Consider the following 15,000-nt stretch of genomic DNA (forward strand, 5'->3'; position numbering starts at 1 on the left):
ACACACACACACACACACACACCGTTTACCTTAATGGAGAGGTGCTTGCTCTCATGGAGGATCATCTCCTCAGAGACCACCAGTGTCCGTGTGGGGTTACACAGGTCCAGAGGCTGCACACAAAGGGGAGGAGAGGAGAGTTAAGGGTTAGATTGACATTAGATTAAAGTTAGAGTACGTTTAGGCAACATACTAGGAATTAAATGAAGATCACATTATCATCCATGGCAAAATACTGCAGTTTTATATCACTTCAAACACACAACATTTACTAATATTGTTTATAATGACAGTACACAATACTACAGCAAAAGTCACTGATACTAAACTCATAACACTGCTATAACAGTCTAATATCATTCACAACACTCACAAATACCGCTAAATAGAGATACAGATTGATAGACATGTTTCAAGGATAGACATATCTGGGAGGGGTGTTCTCATGAACATAGCTGTACATGAGGGAGCATGTAGCTACAGTACCATCTCCATTTTAGCTCCAAGCTCCATGCTCTCTGCCCACCAAAGGGAACAATACAGGGTGTGCAGCTGGCGGCTCTCGTGTAGCTACAGTCGCTCCAGTCTCTACAGAGATCCTCACAGTGTGAGCTGTGACTGCAGGAGTCTGTGAGATGCTCAATCTGTGAAGAGGTGCTAGGCTAAAAAGCTCTAGTGCAGCGGGGGTGGTAGCCACATCCTCTTGTGGACCCGGACTGGAGCTAGAGAGACCACAGGGATGGCTGTTTCACTGTGCAGCTAGGTGACTCAGTTAGTCAACAGGAAGTACTATTACAGACCATTGTAGAATCCTGGGAAGTGGGTAGTCCAGTTGTGCAATACACTCACACCCTGACATTGGACATATAGAGGAAATGTGGTTCATTCTAGTGTGTTTATGACAGAATCCTATGTTGCTACACAGATACACAGAGAGGATAAGCACTGCAACAAACATGGAAAAATAAAAGGGGAAAACCCCAAACGGCACTAACAGAGAGATGCAGAGTCACACACACACACACACAAACACGCACACACACAAACACGCACACACACACCTGAACAAAGATGGGGAAGATGAGGATCTTGGGTGCTGCTTTAACGTAGCCATAGTTGCCGTGCGGGTTGTCGTGTTGTACATGGGAGTGTACTATAGTACAGTTCTGGTAGTTAGCAAAGCTGGAGCTCTGGACCTGCTGGTAGCTGGGTGGGGGTTGGCCAGAGAGGTTGGCTTCGGATGGCTTAGACATCTTGGCATTAGTGGAGCGTCGTAGGAAGGTGGTCCGGCCTGCTAGTCCTACACCCCCAGGCGTGGCACCGCCAGACCCCTGTTTCTGGGGCATGCTGGCCTGACCCGGGTATATCCTCCCTGCTGGGAGACACCACATGCACAACAACACACACAGAGTTAGCCTGGGTACGTAGAAGTACAATGGTTATAGATAGAATTGTCCTGCAAAACCACCGTGTTCATTAAAATCCTAGTCAGCAGTAAATGTCTTACCCAAGGTACCATGGTTGTCCTGGTAGACAGGCCTCAATATCTGAAAGAGACAAAAACATCACAATCAATGGTCCTGTTATAACAATTGACCAATACCATACTCTGCTTTAGGATACTTTCACATGTAATGAATCCATCCCACCATAATAAATGCCTAACATGAAGTCAAACTGAAGAAATGGTTGTGTTGAGCATGGAATGGGGCCACAGACTGTTGGCTGACTCCATTACTACTGTAGTGCAGTAGGCCTATGTGACCTCAGGCCAGTGAGCCATGTCACATATTCAATATACATGTGTTCAGCTCAAGGAATAGACCCAGTGACCTGAGAGCTAATGTGTGCTGTTGATACATGATGGCGACTTTGCTGTTTATTGATTCCCATGACCTTGAGTGACACAGACGTAAACCACACACTGTACTGTACTATACCATAATGCATTGCACTCTAGCACTATGAATACAGGAGAAGGATGACATTGCCCTTGGAAATTGAACGGTTGGTGGGGAGAGCTGATCCTAGAACTGTGCCTATAGATAACTACTCAAGTACCCAAGTAGCGTTGCCCCTTGAAATGTAATGGGGGAGGGGGAAGCTGATCCTAGAACTGTGCCTATAGATAACTACTCATGTACCCAAGTAACGTTGCCCCTTGAAATGTAATGGGGGAGGGGGAAGCTGATCCTAGAACTGTGCCTAAAGATAAGATCTACCCGATATAACAAAGATGGGTAGAGAAAAGAGGTGACCCAACCAGAGGCATATCAATGGCTGGTACATCCAGCTATCTTCCAAGATCAATTTCTCTGCTGTGTGTGTTTCAGTGGGGACTGGCTGACAGGATGGAACCAAATCATCATGGATTGTATGCCTGCTCTGACCTGGAGGAGAGATGGAGGAGGAGAGATGCTCCATTTCCCCATCCTTCAAAGTTTGGATTTAGTCTGAAATGTTCTATCCTCTTATTTCCATCCACTTTGACAACTGCTTTATCTACATCCTTCCTTTCCTCTATCCTCTTTTTCCCCTCTGCTGCTGTACCCGTCATCCATCCGTCATTGCCTCCCGCTACCCCATTAATCCCTTCTACTTCTTACAACCATTATTCCAACCTCTTGATGTACTACTACTATTCAGGCTGTATCACAACCGGCTGTGATCGGGAGTTCCATAGCGCGGCGCACAATTGGCCCAGCGTCGCCCGGGTTTGGCAGGTGTAGGCAGACATTGTAAACAAGAATTTGTTCTTAACTGACTTTCCTAGTTAAATAAAGGTAAAATATATACCCATATCTACTCTGTTCCCTAGCCCATATTTCCCCATAGGGGAGGTAATGGATTACTTGGGGGTAGCCATTCATCCATCACCTCCCTCGCTTATCCCTCTCTCCCCCCTCTCTCTATCCCCTTTTCTGCATCCTATTCCCACTCCATCCAATCATCCTCCACAGCCGTCCAAGCCAGTCCCCCCCTCACACTCCTAACCCCTGTGCTCTCCTCTTAGCATTTAGACACAGAAGACATTCCCATCATGCTCTCTGAGCCCTATGTCATGCCATATCTGTTGAAGCAGCACAGCTGCCCTCGGACAAACACACTGCCCTACACACGCACATGTGCTGTACAAGCGCACACACACTCAGATTGCCAGGTAGGCTGCACCTCCCAGACTAACAGACATCCTTACAGTGTCTAGGTCCCTGGGTCTGGATGGAATGCAGGGTATACAGCCTCCTTCATTTCTGCTAGAGGCCTTCTAACAACCAGGCTACTGAGTCACGGAACCCGTCAGCCACATTACTGTCTGTGATTGGCTGTTCAAGCTCAGTGGGACAGATTATGGAGGATTAGGTAAAGACTAGAAGTTCTGGGTTTTCTGGTTCTCTGCACTCATTGCTTCAACATAACTGGTCCCTTCTTCCAGGCTGGATGGTTAGTGTTGTATGGTTGGGGATGTTAAGGAATCAAGTTCACAATCAGTGTGTTTCTTTTTCCATTTGTTACACTTTATTATGTCTTTATCATAAAGAGCTATTGCCTCATATACAGCATGTCACAGGATGTTACAGTGTGCATCATTTGATAGAACACCCCATGGGCCAACTGTGGCTTTCCCCATATAGGGGCTTGAATCTAACTTACTATTGCAGCAAATCAACTCTTGCTTGTATACTTTTTTTCACAATTTCTCATTCAACTACCTATTTAACTATTCACTATATATAGTATATGTGATTTACAGAATGCACGTGTCAGTTTGAATTACACAGATATTTCTCAGGTTAGAATGGCAGGGTATATCTCCGATTTAAATGGCAGATAGTGTATGTCAGGTAGGATTGGCACAGATCTATGGCAGGTATGAATGGCACATATTGAGATCTCCAGTGTATGTCAGGGTCTAGATAGTGCCATCGAGGGGGTAAGGCAGGAGCCTGGGATGGACCATGAGCCTCTGCTCCCCTGGCAGTACCTGGCTTCCTGGGTTTATGGGGGCCAGGATGATGTAGTTATCTCCGTTGGACGCCTTCACTCTAGTCCCCTTCAGCGTGGCTGTGTGGCTCTGGCTATGGGTCTGGCTCCTGGCTTTACCATCCACCTCCTCCGCCCCCCCTCCTACGCACCTCCTCTCCCCCCACGGCCCCCCTACTCCTCCTGCCCCTCCCCTGCTGCCCCCCTCAGAGCCGTTGACTAGCACCCGGCGGCTGGTCCTGTGGTGGGCAGGGAGGGGGGGCACGGCCGGGGGGATCTTGTCACGGTCTAGCCGGTCCTTGGACCTGTCCCTCCGCCTGGTGGGGGGTGAGGGGGTGTCGTAGTTGGGCTTGTAGGAGGGCCGGTGAATGAGGCCCTCAAAACTGGGCTTGGCGGCCGGCCCGGTGCGCCACACCACCACCGTGATCTCATTGGAGCTGTTTCTGTAGAGGGAGGGAGAGAGGGAATGTGACAACTAGTCAGGAAGAGTGAAACGGTAAGCTTATCACCGGTAAAGAACGTGAGCAAAGAGGCCATGGGCCAGAGTGTCTATATAGGAATTGCTGTGCATAGATAAACTTTAAAAATGTACATGTGGAGCTCTATAAGTATTGACGATAGTTATCCCTGTCAAAGTTGGTTTAGTCCATTATTTCCTCTGTGTCTCCCTGCCTGTAGTACCTGATGGCGTGGGCGAGCTCCACACATTTCCACTGTTCTACAGGCTGACCATTGAGCTGCAGCACAGTGTCCAACTGCTGCAGACCTGCCTGATCCGCCGGACCACCTGAAGACAGGAGAGAGGTCAGTAGAGGTCCACAAACACACACACAGACAGATATCACACAAATACACACAAAGTTACACAAAGTTACACAAGCAAGCTTCTACCCACTCATTTATATACAAACCTGATGTGCTTTGACCACCTCAGGACAGTAGGGGCTAAGACTGGTATACAGACACCCACACATCTAGAACAACACACACACACACAGGAAGGAAAAGACACACAGACACACAATCCCAAACACACAGACACAGACACACATCATCAACACACAGACAGCAGGGAGAGGAGAACCTTGCCTGGATCGACGGCTTGTACCCTCACTGGAGAGTCAGAGCAGATGGTGAAGCCATAGCCGTCCTTTCCTCGAGGGATGGTCACCTAAAGACACAGAGACATCAAATCACGGTATGTAAAGACATTATTCAATTATTACATGACTATGTACTGTATGTCCATGGAGTGAAAAGCACATGTTATTTTTGAAAAGCCATCTACAGCCAAATAGGAGCAGTTAGACCAACATGTGAGCATTTTGCCTACAGATTAGAGCGTGGTTCTCTCTCTGACCAGCAGCTGAGTGTGTGTGGATGGAAAGTGTGTCGATGCCAGCCACACAGACTAGCACCTTGGCCCTCATCAAAGGAGGTGGGCGCTTTGGTGTGGTTCTGACGCCAACTGTGGACAACAGCATCCGCACAGAGTAGGAGCGCAAGCACACACACACACACACACACACACACATTCGATGCCTAAAAACTGTCTGTAAAAATTCCAGGAATATTGCCAGTGTGTGCGCCAAAATCAACAGTGCTCCGCTCCAAAATAATGTTTCCATCTCATCTGCTGACAATAGGGCCTGAAATTAAGCTCAGTAAAAGTATGTCTGAACACACAAACACAGTATGATGTTAATCCAAGACTCTTATCTAAAGTCAGTTTTATGTCTCCCCCTTAGAGTTCAGATCAGGATGGTAATAGGGTATACTGATCCTAAATCTGTGTCTGTGGTTAACCTCTGAGTTTGTCTAAGAGACTGGCATCAAGATGCATAAGTGTATTAACTTGTTTACCTTTGATAACTACAGTACAACCCTAAGTAGCAAACGGTGGCTTGAATAAAGGTTTTAGGGAGAATTCCTAGAATTCCTTGACGGATTTACCATCTGTAATCTAGTGACCAACTTCAACATCGAACCCATTAAGGATTATCCCCTTTTTTCAATTTTCGCCTAAAATGACATACCCAAATCTAACTGCCTGTAGCTCAGGCCCTGAAGCAAGGATGTGCATATTCTTGGTACCATCTGTAAGGAAAAATGTTGAAGTTTATGGAAATGTGAAAGGAATGTAGTAGAATATAACATAATAGATCTGGTAAAATATAATACAAAGAAAAAACCAATGTTTCTTTTGTATTTTTTTTGTACCATCACTTTGAAATGCAAGAGAAAGGCCATAATGTATTATTTTTCCAGCCTAGGTGTCACGACTTCCGCCGAGGTTGGCTCTCCTGCACGTTCAGGCAGTGCTCGGCGGTCGTCGTCACCGTCCTACTAGCCACTACCGATCCCTTTTCGTGTATCTGTTGGTTTTGTCTGATTGGTTTCACCTGTGTGTTGTTTAGTTAATTAGTGTCTGTGTATATATAGTAGGTTGTCCCGCCCTTGTTTTGTGCGGGATTGTTTATTTTTGTCATCTATGTCTGTCGGTGTGTCTTGTGTTCTTATTTTCTCCGGTTCGTCTTTTATCCTGTGTTGGATTGTTCACCCTGTGTGTATTTGGGTTGACCGCGTTTCTTGTTCACCGGAGAATAAACTTTCATATCGCTATATGCTCTCTGCGCCTGATTCCACCCACCTTGAGTAGACGTGACACTAGGTGCAATTTAGATTTTGGCCACTAGATGGCGGCAGTGCATGTGCAAAGTTTTAGGCTGATCCAATGAACCATTGCATTTCTGTTAAAAAGGTTGTCTCAAGACTGCCCAAATGTGCCTAATTGGTTTATTAATAACTTTGATGTTCAAAATTGTGCACTCTCCTCAAACAATAGCATGGTATTATTTCACTGTAATATCTACTGTAAATTGGACAGTGCAGTTAGATTAACAAGAATTTAAGCTTTCTGCCAATATCAGATATGTCTATGTCCTATGAAATTTTCTTGTTACTTACAACCTCATTCTAATCGCATTAGCCTACGTTAGCTCAACCGTCCCGTGGAAGGGACACCGATCCCAAAGAATTAACATGAACTGTTAACCTCTTGATGCCCGTTATTGCAAGGCCATATACAATCCTTATGTACAGTACCAGTCAAAAGTTTGGACACACCTACTCATTCAAGGGTTTTTCTTTATTTTACTATTTTCTACATTGTAGACATCAAAACTATAAAATAACACACATGGAATAACGCAATAACCAAAAAAGAGGGATAGGGGGCAGCATGTTCACTTTGGATGAATTGCGTGCCCATAGTGAACTGCATCCTACTCTGTCCTAGATGCTAATATATGCATATCATTATTACTATTGGATAGAAAACACTCTGAAGTTTCTAAAACTGAATTATGTCTGTGAGTATAACAGAACTCATAGGGCAGGGCAGACAAATTTCCAAACAGGAAGTGGAAATTCTTGGGCTGGTCGAATTTCAAGTCATCGCCTATTCACATCCAAACAAGATATGGATATCTTCGCACTTCCTACGCCTTCCACTAGATGCCAACAGTCAGTAGAACGTGGAATGAAGCCTCTAGTGTGATGTATGACCGGATGGGAGGGGATTGAGTCAGTGGTCTGTCAGAATGCCAGTTCCTGGTTCGCACATTACTGTTGATATCGCCTGCAGACAAAAACGAATGCTCCGGTTGGAACGTTATTGGATATATATGAAAATAACATCCTGAAGATTGATTCTCTACTTAGTTTGACCAGTTTATTCGACCTGGAATATAACTTTTTGAAGTTTTTGTGCGAGTTCGCCTGGACCAGCGCCAGCTTTTGGACATGTGAACTAACCGTGCTAGCAAAAGAAAAAATTGAAGAAAGAAAGAAAAAATTGGACACTAGTAATGGACATTATGGAACAAAACAACAATTTATTGTGGAACTAGGACTCCTTTCACTGCATTCTGATGAAAGATCATCAAAGGTAAGGGAATATTTATGATGTAATTTCGTATTTATGTTGACTCCAACACGGCGGAGAAATATTGTTACGTCTTAGCGCCGTTTTAGATTATTGCATGGTATGCTTTTTTCGTAACGTTTTTAAAAAATCTGACACAGCAGTTGCATTAAGAACCAGTGTATCTTTAATTATATGTAAAACATGTATCTTTCGTCAAAGTTTATGATGAGTATTTCTGTTATCTGGCGTAGCTCTCTGTAATTACTCCAGATATTTTGGAGGCATTCTGAACATGGCGTCAATGTAAACCCGAGATTTGTGGATATAAATATGCATATTATCGAACAAAACTTAAATGTATTGTGTAACATGTCATATGAGTGTCATCAGATGAAGATTATCAAAGGTTAGTGATTAATTTGATCTCTAATTCTGCTTTTGTGACTATCTTTGGCTGGGAAAAAGGGCTGTGTGTTTTTTTGGATTTGGTGGTGATCTAACATAAATATATGTTGTGTTTTCGCTGTAAAACATTTAAAAAAGCGGACACGATGGGTAGATTAACAAGATGTTTATCTTTCATTTGCTGTATGGGACTTGTCAATGTGTGAAAGTTAAATATTTAAAAAATATATTTTTGAATATCCCGCGCTGCCTTTTCAGCAGAATATTGGGTGGGGGGGTTGGCGCTAGCGGAACCCCTAGCCATGAGAAGTTAAACAAGTCTAAATATATTTTACATTTGAGATTCTTCAAAGTTGCCACCCTTTGCCCTGATGACAGCTTTGCACACTCTTGGCATTCTCTCAAACAGCTTCATGAGGTAGTCACCAAAAACATGTGCCTTGTTAAAAGTTAATTTTTTGAATATTTATCCTTCTTAATGCGTTTGAGCCAATCAGTTGTGTTGTGACAAGGTAGGGTAGTGTACAGAAGATAGCCCTATTTGGTAAAATACCAAGTCCATTTTATGGCAAGAACAGTTCAAATAAGCAAAGAGAAACAACAGACCATCATTACTTTAAGACATGAAGGTCAGTCAATCCGGGACATTTCAAAAACGTTTAAAGTTTTCTTCAAAAACCATCAAGGGCTATGATGAAACTTGCTCTCATGAGGACCGACACAGAAAAGGAAGACCCAGAGTTACTACTGCTGCAGAGGATACGTTCATTAGCACCTCAGATTGCAGCCCAAATAAATGCTTCACAGAGTTCAAGTAAGAGACACATCTCAACATCAACTGTTCAGAGGAGACTGTGTGATTCAGGCCTTCATGGTCAAATTGCTGCAAAGAAACCACTACTAAAGGACACGAATAATAAGCCAAGAAACACGAGCAATGGACATTAGACTGGTGGAAATCTTGTCCTTGGTCTGATGAGTCCAAATTTGAGATTTTGGTTCCAACCGCCATGTCTTTGTGAGACGCAGAGTAGGTGAAGGGATGATCACCGCATGTTTGGTTCCCACCATGAAGCAAGGAGGTGGAGGTGTGATGCTTTTCTGGTGGCACTGTCTGTGATTTATTTAGAATTCAAGGCACACTTAACCAGCATGTCTTCCACAGCATTCTGCAATGGCCCAAAACACACCTCCAGGCTGTGTAAGGGCTATTTTACCAAGATTAAGAGTGATGGTGCTGCATCAGATGACCTGGCCTGCATAATCACCCAACTTCAACCCAATTGAGACCTTTTGGGATGAGTTGGACCGCAGAGTGAAGGAAAAGCAGCCAACAAGTGCTCAGCATATGTGGGAACTCCTTCAAGACCGTTGGAAAATAATTCCTTGTGAAGCTGTTTGAGACAATGCCAAGAGTGTGCAAAGCTGTCATCAAGGCAAAGGGTGATTTGTTTAACACTTTTTTGGTTACTACATGATTCCATATGTGTTATTTCATAGTTCTGATGTCTACAATGTAGAAAATAGCAAAAATAAAGAAAAAACCCTTGAATGAGTAGGTGTGTGCAAACTTTTCACTTGCACTGTATGTCCAATGATTATGCATTATGTTCGCTCACATACTGTAAATGCCATGATCACTAATTATAGTGTGTTGGAAGGGCTTGGCACCTGAAATGGATGAAGACAATGAAGTAAAGGATAAATCAAACTGGGGCATAAAGTTTGATTCATCTGATTCACTCTTGATATGCTGTGAGCTGACAGATTACACTGTGATCGATGGACACACACTGTGAGAACAAGAAGTCACAGTCCATAATCACTGGTGACATACGGTATGTCACCCCCAACATCATGTCACCGCCCCCACCACCATGGTGACAGCTAGGTTGACCTCCTCCCACTGCTGACTGACTGACTGATTGGCTGTACACGTTATGTCAATTATGACATTTCTCAGAATCCTCCAAATTGGACATACTGTACTTTCCACTCATCAAAATACATGGTAATCTTGATAGTCTTTTAAAATGCTTGATAGATGATCATCTTGATAGTCTTTTAAAATGCTTGATAGATGATAATCTTGATAGTCTTTTAAAATGTTTGATAGATGATAAACTCGCGAGTATTTTTAAATGTTTGATAGATGATAATGTTGACAGTCTTAAAATGTTTGGCAAATTATAATCTTGATAGTTTAAAAAAAATCTAGATAATCTGGATAGTGGAGGAGACTGTTTAATAACACACCATACTGGCTAACGACTAGAGACAACATCACTACTGTCAGATATGAGAGAGAGAGAGAGAGAGAGAGAGAGAGAGAAGGAAGACGTGAGATGAAGAGAAGAAGAGACAAAAAGACAGATGGGGAGTAGAGAAACAACAGAAGCGAATAGAGAAAGGCCGGGGGAGAGTCTGAGGGAGAGAAGAGAAAGAGAAAGTGAGAGAGAGAGAGAGATGGGGGCTCTGTAGGGGGTAGTGGTGTGAAGGGATGGTTGGCACGCAGTAGAAGAGGGAGGGTAGAGGGGGGGTAGTGTTAATTAGAGGTGCCCCCTGGCCTCTCTGAGCGTGGGACCGGACCACAAGGAGACAAGACACACACCGACTGGCATCCAGGGCCTGACACTGGGCACACGGTGGGTAAACACACACATACATTCTTACTCACTAACCCTCATCCCTGGTCTTGCTCTCCCATGCGCTAACACACACGTCCAACCTTGCTCCACAATACTAATGCGATCAGTTTGTACAGCTCTTCAGGCCAAGGCCAGAGAACCAGCAACAACTGTCTGACAGGTAGCACACAAAGCCGGCTCAGAGTGAGCATCTGGATGCTTTTCTCCCATCTCCAGTTTGTATCAAGAGCCTCTAACGCCTCAATCTATCTCCTTCCAGTCAAATGAGAAGGTTACGAGCCCACTTATATGGTGCTTTAGAGTGAGTATGAAACTACCATTGCTCTCTATTGAGAGACGTAGCTATTGAAATGAGTTGTGCAAGAGTGTATTTATGTAACATGTAGGAGTGTGTGTGTGTGGAGTCGTGACCTGTTGTCCTGTGAGATGCACATTGTGTGGGTGCATGGGTGTGTGCATGTGCGTGTGTGTGAGACCAAGCTTTTTCTCTATGTTGTTTTGCCTCAACAATCTCATGAGACACTATCTATGAGAGCCCACAGCTATGAGTCAACCCACTGTCTGTCTGTCTGTCTGTCTGTCTGTCTGTCTGTCTGTCTGTCTGTCTGTCTGTCTGTCTCTGTCTGAGTCAACTGTCTGTCTGTCTGTCTGTCTGTCTGTCTGTCTGTCTGTCTGTCTGTCTGTCTGTCTGTCTGTCTGTCTGTCTGTCTGTCTGTCTGTCTGTCTGTCTGTCTGTCTGTCTGTCTGTCTGTCTGTCTGTCTGTCTGTCTGTCTGTCTCTGTCTGTCTGTCTGTCTGTCTGTCTGTCTGTCTGTCTGTCTGTCTGTCTGTCTGTCTGTCTGTCTGTCTGTCTGTCTGTCTGTCTGTCTGTCTGTCTGTCTGTCTGTCTGTCTGTCTGTCTGTCTGTCTGTCTGTCTGTCTGTCTGTCTGTCTGTCTGTCTGTCTGTCTGTCTGTCTGTCTGTCTGTCTGTCTGTCTGTCTGTCTGTCTGTCTGTCTGTCTGTCTGTCTGTCTGTCTGTCTGTCTGTCTGTCTGTCTGTCTGTCTGTCTGTCTGTCTGTCTGTCTGTCTGTCTGTCTGTCTGTCTGTCTGTCTGTCTGTCTGTCTGTCTGTGCTTCTGCTCTGTTTTATGCCTCTCCGGCCTGTAAACCCGATGTGCCTCAGTGATTGCACTACTAACGTACACACAGACACACACATGCACACACACTACAGGACTAAAGCAAAATAACAATTCTCTCCCATCCACTAACAGGTATGTTTGTGAGCTGAACTCCACAACACTATAACTCCAGTAAGACATTCCCAGTCCGTTGAGCAAGGACTTTTCTGGGTCACTGTGTTTTGGTGACAACATGTCCAGGCTGGCAGAAAAACATAACTCTCTGCCAGCCCAGTATTGTGTCCATGTCAACACACTGTACTGATGCGATGCCATGCAAACTCCAATCACTGATTGCAAACTGTTAGATAAGAAAGGTTTGTGCTAAGTCTATAAGCTATAAGCTTGAGACTGATTTATACGTGAGGATGAGAGACTCCAGACTTTGGGTGTAATTGTTAGCCTGTAGCACAGTCTCAATTTTCTCTCTTTCTCTCTTTTTCTCCATCAGAGTGCCTCTGGATAAATAATGCAGATGGCGGAGACCTCATTCTTCTGTCTCTCTCAGGAAACAGGGAACACACTTTCATCCACTCGTTTTTACACTGGTTTCCTCATCATCACTTCCCTTCCACGTTAGATACTGTAGGAGTGAGCTTTCCAATGGCAAACACTCCAATGGCAAAGTAAAGCCTAAAGCCTCAAATATAAATTCCATAACTGCTATCTATCTATATCTTACTGTTCCGGTGCCTTAATACAATTGCACTATACAAAAAAAAATCGATATACTTTCCCAACCAATTGAAGGGTCTGCTTCCTACATCATTGCTTTCATCTTTCTGTTCCCTTGTCATTTTAAAATGTTCATGCTTTCTAACATATTCTCTTTGTCTGTGTTGCAGTCTCTCCAAAAGAGCCGGCTACACACAGAACCCTATCTGAACCCCCATCCCTCCTCCTCTCCCCCTCTTCTTCCATTCTCCCACTACCCCATTCTCTGCACTTCCATTCGCACACCCTCCTACCCCACTCCCTGTCCTCTCCCTCTCTTCCCACACGCACACTTACCTGACACTCTCCCCCATTTGTCACACCCCTATGCACAACACACTTCTATCTCTCCCTCTACCCCACCCCCTCCCACCCTCCCTCCCTTTCTCTCGCCAGGTGATTATCTAGGGGGACAGACCTGAGGCAGTCTAGCGGCGATGCAGACCCTACACAGCCCGTGGATGGTATGCATGACTCCAGGCTCCTCCTGAAGACAGACACACTGTGGATGCTCCTCTGTCTACAGTCGTGGATGGTTCTCTGGGGATGATCCTCTTGAGTTCCTCTGTTCTTCTTTATACTCAGAGGAAGATCTCCTAAACACAATAGTCTGTATGGTCCTTTGGGTTCTCCCAACGCTGCATGTGCTCTTCAATGTGTTATGTGTGTACCCCAATCTGATTCCTCTGTCCACTCTGGATGATCCTCTGTGTGTGGTTGTCTAGTTAGGGTCCTCTATGGAATAGTCCAGTCAGTATGGTCTGTGTTGATATGAGGCAACCACTAGGTATGGTCCTATCTGCATGGTCAACATGCAGTCAATAAGATGCACTGGAAACCGTTCTCTGTATGTGGTCAGTGCAGTCACCAAGTAGATCCTCTATTAACTATGCTAATGCTCCGGGTGCGGTACTCCAAGCCCTGTGTATGGGTCCTCAGAATGCTGGGTATGGGTCCTTGCAACACCGTGAGTCCTCCTAGCGCTGTCCAGTCTTCTCTGATCTGAGTGAGTCCGTGTGTGGGGGCTGGCGTCGCGGAGGCGAGACTGGTGCTGCGTTGGCCTGCTCCAGCCACACTGCACTTGGCATGGCCGCTCATGGGAACTCCGCTCTGGAGAAGAATGGGAGGAAGTGCTCCCTCACCCCCCCCTCCTCACGCTCCTCTCTTTTGCCTCCCCCCCACCTCGAGCCCTGTCCGGGCCAGCCTGTTTGTGTGCCTACCCTCGATAAGCCCAGAACAACTTCCTGAGCCAGCGGTACAGGGCTGAGAGAGAGAGGTGAGACAGACTGCTCACACACACAAATGTGTTATCATACTGTAGAAGTGGAAGAGAGAGAAGAGCACTGTGAGAGTGAACGCTTTTGCATCTATAATATGTATGTTATGCATACGGAGGTAGGAGGGAGTCTGTAGACGCTCAATCACAGCCATGTATTATAAATACAGTAGATATACTCTCTGTGTGTTTATGAGCGTCCCCCTTTGCCATATTCACCCACATGCACTAACAAGAAACATCCACTGTGTGCAGCCTCCTGTTGCGCAACTCTTACAATGAAAGACAGAACACGCTGCTGATGAGTGGATGAAAGCAGCACATGAGTGGTTGAAAGCAGCACATGAGTGGTTGAAAGAAACACATACCCCTCACCTCGCAATTTTTCTGCAAATCTCTCTTTTTTCACACACACACGGTCAGTTTTCACACCTAGACACATTCTCTGGAGACCTCCCTCCGCGCTCTCTAAAATATTTTACAGCAGTCTCACACCAGACACCATCATGTTTGTTATGTTTGATTCTTTCATATTTCCTCTCCTTTTCCTTTCAATTTTCCCTGTGCAGGAATTCAGGTCTGTGAATGTGCTACTCCGGCAAACCCCTTTCCAGTTATCAAAACACTCTCCTATTTTTGTTTTTGATTGGCTACGGCATGAGAGCCGGAAACAGGAGGGCTATGAAATCTATGTAAAATAACAACAAACATCGCTCGGCTCGGCCAGAAAACTGGCAAATGTAACCCCAGAGCGACCTCATTAATTCTTAACATGTCTCCGTTCCATTTATCCTTTAGTGGCTGGCTCACTGGAGGTTTACAGAGTCACAGAAAAGGAGAGGCCAAAGAGTAACCCATAGTGGGCTCTCTCCACAATGCTAACAGGCTG

At 45.0% G+C, this 15,000-nt stretch overlaps 2 protein-coding genes across 3 annotated transcripts in view; both read right to left on the bottom strand.

The window, feature by feature from the left end:
* LOC112219320 (regulator of G-protein signaling 3) overlaps positions 1 to 4,110 on the bottom strand; it is a 167,231-nt gene extending 163,121 nt beyond the window's left edge. Inside the window, exons 1-4 of one of the 2 annotated variants that reach the window (XM_024380458.2) lie at positions 3,983 to 4,110; positions 1,508 to 1,547; positions 1,062 to 1,375; positions 30 to 113 (exon numbers count right to left, since the gene is read on the bottom strand). In XM_024380458.2, coding sequence (XP_024236226.2) covers positions 30 to 113; positions 1,062 to 1,346 — 369 coding nt within the window. In that variant the 5' untranslated portion in view covers positions 1,347 to 1,375; positions 1,508 to 1,547; positions 3,983 to 4,110. Of the gene's footprint in view, positions 1 to 29; positions 114 to 486; positions 602 to 1,061; positions 1,376 to 1,507; positions 1,548 to 3,982 lie in introns of those variants that run through there. The other variant, XM_024380457.2, reaches the window with a different exon arrangement.
* LOC121838780 (regulator of G-protein signaling 3-like) overlaps positions 3,496 to 15,000 on the bottom strand; it is a 22,214-nt gene continuing 10,709 nt past the window's right edge. Inside the window, exons 2-4 of the mRNA XM_042302322.1 lie at positions 5,071 to 5,152; positions 4,663 to 4,768; positions 3,496 to 4,424 (exon numbers count right to left, since the gene is read on the bottom strand). Coding sequence (XP_042158256.1) covers positions 3,911 to 4,424; positions 4,663 to 4,768; positions 5,071 to 5,152 — 702 coding nt within the window. The 3' untranslated portion in view covers positions 3,496 to 3,910. The remainder of the gene's footprint in view (positions 4,425 to 4,662; positions 4,769 to 5,070; positions 5,153 to 15,000) is intronic.

Source organism: Oncorhynchus tshawytscha, linkage group LG20 (genome assembly GCF_018296145.1).
Source record: "Oncorhynchus tshawytscha isolate Ot180627B linkage group LG20, Otsh_v2.0, whole genome shotgun sequence".
NCBI lineage: Eukaryota > Metazoa > Chordata > Actinopteri > Salmoniformes > Salmonidae > Oncorhynchus > Oncorhynchus tshawytscha.